Source organism: Peromyscus maniculatus, chromosome 14, assembly GCF_049852395.1.
Source record: "Peromyscus maniculatus bairdii isolate BWxNUB_F1_BW_parent chromosome 14, HU_Pman_BW_mat_3.1, whole genome shotgun sequence".
In the NCBI taxonomy this organism is placed as follows: Eukaryota; Metazoa; Chordata; class Mammalia; order Rodentia; family Cricetidae; genus Peromyscus; species Peromyscus maniculatus.
In genome coordinates this window covers 83055100-83060098 of record NC_134865.1, presented here as the reverse complement: position 1 = coordinate 83060098, position 4999 = coordinate 83055100, and the positions used below count along the sequence as shown (strand labels likewise).

Genomic DNA, 4999 nt, shown 5'->3' with positions numbered 1-4999 from the left:
GGGATTGTTTGTCTGGCCTTCTAGGGTACAGGGCTACAGATGCCCCCAAAACACCTGTGTGTGAAAGTATGGGTGTACCTGGGATTTTGGGCAGATGCCCGCTTGGGTTTGCTCAGAGGACCCAGGTGAGATAGACTTCAGCCTAGTTAAGTCTCTCAGACCCTGCCTTGGCAGGGCCGAGACTGTCAGGGAGGCACAGAGTCAAGATGGGATTGCTAAGGCATTCTGGGAAAAGAAGATGGAAGAGCCTGTGAGTGGAATTTGAGACTTCACAGGGGAGGAGGTCCTGGCCTCAGATAATGTGGAGGTAAAGGAGATCCAAGGCCTAGGCGTAACAGTATTAATTAGTGCTTTTGCAACAGACATTGGGCTCCTAAACCCTCCGAAGTCAGGATCTCAGGCTCCAGGGTCCTTTGTGGGAAGGCAAGGTGGCCTGTCCAGTTCCTCCTGGGTGAAAAACAGCCTGGAATGCCAGCTTCCTTCAAAGGCCCAGACTACAACTCCAGCTGAAGAGCAAAGACAGCCACATTCGACCCTTGCCTGGGAGCCTATTCCTGTGGCCTGGGCTTGGACGCACAAACCCAGCTCCAGGCTCCTGCCCGGACTCGCCCCGCCCCCGTGATGCCCCGCCCTCCAAGCTCCGCCCAGTACCCGGTCCCTCTCACCCCCACCCCCGCGCCCTCAAGTTTCTCCGAAGTTTTCCGCGGGTCCCGCTGAGCGTCCCGCCCCTTGGCCCGTGACGCAACAATGGTGCAGCGCGGCGACCAATGGGTTGCGGCGGGGGCCGGCAGCGTGAGCCAATGGAGGCGGCGGCCCGGCCCGCGGTGCTGCCCGGCCCCGGCCGCACTGCGCCGCCCGCCGCCCGCCCCTGGGCCGCACCGGCACCGGCACCCGGAGACCCGGTCGCGGGGGATCAGAGTGCGGCGGGCGCGGGCGGCGGCGGCCCTCTCCACGTCCGGCGTCGTGGGATCTCCATCTGCTCGCCCGTGCATAGACGGCGCGCGCTCCGACCCGCCGCAGGGACAGGGTCGCGCGGCTTGGTGAGTCGCCTGCCCCGGGCGCCCCCGCGCGCAGGTGCAGCCCCGATCCTGGCCCCTGGCCAGCAGACACTCGGGCGCGCCCCGCAGCCGCCGCGGCCGAGGTCGGTCGGTCCTTGCCGGGAAGGGTCAGGGAGGATCTGGCCGGCGGCCCAACCTCCAGTCACGGAGCCGCGGCGGTGACTCTGCCCAGTGACGTGAGGCGGCCGAACTTTACGTAACCCGCCCGGCACCCCACGCGTGCCCACACAGTACACCTGGGGCGCGGGGGCCCAGGCTCGGGAAGGCGCTGCAGTCATGGCATCGCCCCAGAGGGGCGTCTGCCGCAGCCCACTCCATAGTGCCCACCTCTGCAACCCAATTACCACGAATAGTCGTGATACTCAGTGTGTGGACAAGGCCCACTCGCCGTCCCGGGTCCCTTGTGACCTAGGGCTTACCCCTGCTCCAGGTGGTAGGGCACTTGGGCCGGGGTGCAAGGGCTCAGGTTGAGGCTGGGGCCCAGGGCAGCGATAGGGCTTAAGCTGGGGTCCGCAATGTCTGAACCGGGCCCAAACAGAACGCAGGAGACCCAGGCTCTTGTTCTGGCTCTACCTGACTTGGTGACTGACCTTGGACTAACTTGTCCCCTGTTGAAAAATGGGGTGGCATTACCGGCTTCATGTGACTGGACGTGGAGTGGACTGTAGATGGTGAACACCAGTCCCTCCGTTGACTTCACCGTTTCCCTCATCCCAGGAGCTCATTCCTGATGGGCAGGAAAATTGTTTGTGGATGAAGGAGCCAGAGCCAGAGCACTGGCAGCCACCAGCCACCACTTTCTTGCTGGTGAGGAAGCTGGGCATTGGTGCAGCCAAGTGAATAACCGCGTCTCTAGAACCCAGGGCCGCCTGCAGGAACCGGGTAGGTCTCGCTGAGTAGTTATGTCCAGGACCCTCTTGGAAAGAAGCCCTCAGGATACTACTCTGCTGGGGCTTAGGGTAGAAGTGGGGTGGGGGGCTGGGTTTGGGGCTGGATGAGTTGGGCTCAGCTTGTGCTGGGGGCCTGAGTCTTGGGTGTCACGTGGATTCCTCTTTATTTGTGATTGGCGGGACCTGGCTCCGGTGTGAACAGGAGCGCTTCTCCGAGGTCCCAGAGTCGCAGAGGGTTGGGAGACGGACCCGGCAGGTCCAGCCTCTAACACAAGCTAGAGACAGGGTGCAGATGTAGAAATTCAAGCATGGTTCTGAGCCTAGGAGAGAACAGAGCTGGGGGCAGTGACTAGTACAGGCGACGCTGGTGATGGGAAAAGGGGCTGTGACAGAGACATCCAAGACCCAAGGTCTGTGTGGGTGGATGCCATTTCTCAGGCCAGGGGAGTTGTGACCAAAGCCTTCTTCTCTTTGCCCCTTTGCCCCACAGGTTCGTCTGGGTGGTGCGACCCATGCCTTGAGGCCAGGAGACTCCCAGAGGCCAGCATGCCGTGGGACGCCAGGCCCGGCCGCAGTGCCAACGGTGGGCCCGAGGGCGCAGGCTCAGCTCGCTTGCGGGTGCAGAAGCAGTGCCGGAAGTCGTCCTTCGCCTTCTACCAGGCAGTGCGCGATCTGCTGCCCGTGTGGCTACTGGAGGACATGCGTGCCAGCGAGGCCTTCCACTGGGACGAGCGCGGGCGCGCCGCCGCCTATTCACCGTCCGAGGCCCTGCTGTACGCGCTCGTGCACGACCACCAAGCCTACGCTCACTACCTGCTGGCCACCTTCCCCCGGCGCGCGCTCGCCCCGCCTAGCGCGGGCTTCCGCTGTTGCACCGCGCCTGGACCGCACGTGGCCTTGGCGGTGCGCTACAACCGCGTGGGCATCCTGCGGCACATCCTGCGAACCGTGCGGGACTTTCCACTCGAAGAGCGCACGCGCCTTCTGGACCGACGTGGCTGCAGCCGTGTGGAGGGCGGTGGCACGTCGCTGCATGTGGCCTGTGAGCTTGCGCGCCCCGAGTGTCTCTTCCTGCTGCTTGGCCACGGAGCTTCTCCAGGCCTGCGAGACGGTGGTGGCTTTACACCATTGGAGCTGCTGCTGCGCCAGCTGGGCCGGGACGCCAGCTCAGCCCCTGCTGCTGCTGAGGCCGCCTCTGCCACCGTCCACGCTGCCACCACCAGCACCACTCCGCCTGGGGAGCTGTGTCAGCGCCGCCTGCTGCTGCTTGACCTGCTGGCACTGTACACCACGGGGGCTGCTGCGGGCCCAGCTCGATGTGAGCTGCTGGGAGACCGGCTACGCTGGCAGAAGCTGCTGGGAGAGGACAAGTTCCAGTGGCTAGCGGGGCTGGCGCCACCCTCCCTCTTTGTACGAGCCATGCAGGTGCTGGTGACCACCATCTCACCCGGCCGCTTCCCCGAGGCCTTGGATGAGCTGCCTCTGCCACCCTTCTTGCAGCCATTGGATCTCACGGGCAAGAGCTAGACTCGGGGGCACCCTTGGCACTGTATTTGGGGGGGCAGAAGTATTTTTGAGAGCGTTGTACCTGGCACTTTACATACATGGATCTCTGACTGTACAGAAGAACCTGCCTGGTGTGTTGCATGCTTTTCGGGGGTAGGGCTGCCAAGTCGGGCAGGCTCTCCAAGAGCCTTGGCTCGCCACACTCCCACTCAAGTGCACACTACTAGCTCTCTGCTCAGCTGAGGATATGGGTGAGGACCTGGAGTCCCGGGGAGGTGACAGCTGACCCAAGCAGGAGAGGAGCAGGAACAGAGGGCGGGGACAGAATGTGCTGAGGCCAGGCCTGTGCCGTTGTCACCGGTCCTGTGCGCTCAGCCTCATAAATGGCCCGTGGAGTTGGACTTGATCCTGTGTCCAAGAGGACAAGAAGGGCTGAGCGGGCAGCTGTGACAGGAGGTGAGAGGTAGGAGCCAGTCTGTGGGTTTGTAGCAGCTCACACTGAATCATAGGTTTCCCCACCCAGGCCTGCAATTGGCCCAGCATCCCCTTTTGCCCTCAGTCAGGATTGGCAAGTGCTAGCCCTGGGCCTCTGTGCTCAGCTCTGCGGCTGCACCTGCTTCATCACAGGCTTTGAGTTCCCTGCATCATGTCTCCTCATCAGGACCAGGGGTGTTTTCCAGGCCTCCTGCCCAGCCACAGGGATAGGCTCCTCACCCACTCACAGTGGGTGTCACATGGTGCTCATGGGCCTCAGGGCTGGGTGTTATCACCCTGGGCAAGCTTCTTGCCCAGCCTGGAGAGCTGGTTTCTGCTGGAAACTCGTGCAGACTGGAGGCTTGTTAATGAGTGCCCCGTCTTTCAGGATAAAGGCACCCCGGCTGCAGAGCTGGGTTCACACCCCGGAGGAACGTCAAGACTGGGGAGGAGGGCCGGATCACCCTGCCCGGGGATTTTGCTGGGCTGCGAAATTCAACCTTTGTGGCATGGGCTTGTGGGCCATGATGTGCTGCCAGGAGCAGAAGCCGGCAGTCTGCTGAAGTGGCCAGTCTGGCTGTGGCACCTGCTGCTCAGAGCTCCCGAGTACAGCATGGCTGGGGGTGGACGAGTGCAGGCTGCTGGGCCACAGGAGTAAGGGTGGGGAGCAGGGAGGGCCCCAGACCTTGCCGCCTCTGTGCTGGGCCCCACTGCCAGGAGATTTTAGGCCATTCCCCAGGCCTGAAAATGTGACCTCTCCCTCACCCCCCCCAAATTCCAGAAAGTGGGACAAGAGGTTACCAGCTAGTACCGATCCTACATCTAGATCGGAGGGTCTCCTTGCCTTCTGCCTAGGTCGCTTCTCGGAGTCCTGGCAGTTGTGGGTGATGGATGCTTACGAACTCCCCAGCCCCAAGTTTGACCCATTCAGGGTTAGTCTCCCTGGACTTCCAGGAGGCCCCGGGTCCAGGTTAAGGATGCCATTGGTTGTGATATTTTTTTATTTGCAGGAGATGAACAATGGCTTGCGGTAGCTCCTGGGAGAGCCTAGAAGGCTGGGCTCCTGTTGAG

General features: G+C 62.5%; 1 protein-coding gene across 2 annotated transcripts; it reads left to right on the top strand.

The window, feature by feature from the left end:
* The first annotated feature begins 900 nt into the window (after window positions 1-900).
* Ankrd9 (ankyrin repeat domain 9) lies at window positions 901-3577 on the top strand. Of its 2 annotated transcripts, none has more exons than XM_076551412.1 (3): window positions 901-1040; window positions 1776-1940; window positions 2439-3577. In XM_076551412.1, the coding sequence occupies exon 3, from the start codon at window positions 2495-2497 to the stop codon at window positions 3473-3475; it is 981 nt and encodes a 326-aa protein (XP_076407527.1). In that variant the 5' UTR covers window positions 901-1040; window positions 1776-1940; window positions 2439-2494; the 3' UTR covers window positions 3476-3577. The 2 variants fall into 2 exon arrangements, with proteins under 2 accessions (XP_076407527.1, XP_042117138.2); XM_042261204.2 differs by lacking the exon at window positions 901-1040 and adding an exon at window positions 1297-1488.
* Window positions 3578-4999: the final 1422 nt, after the last annotated feature.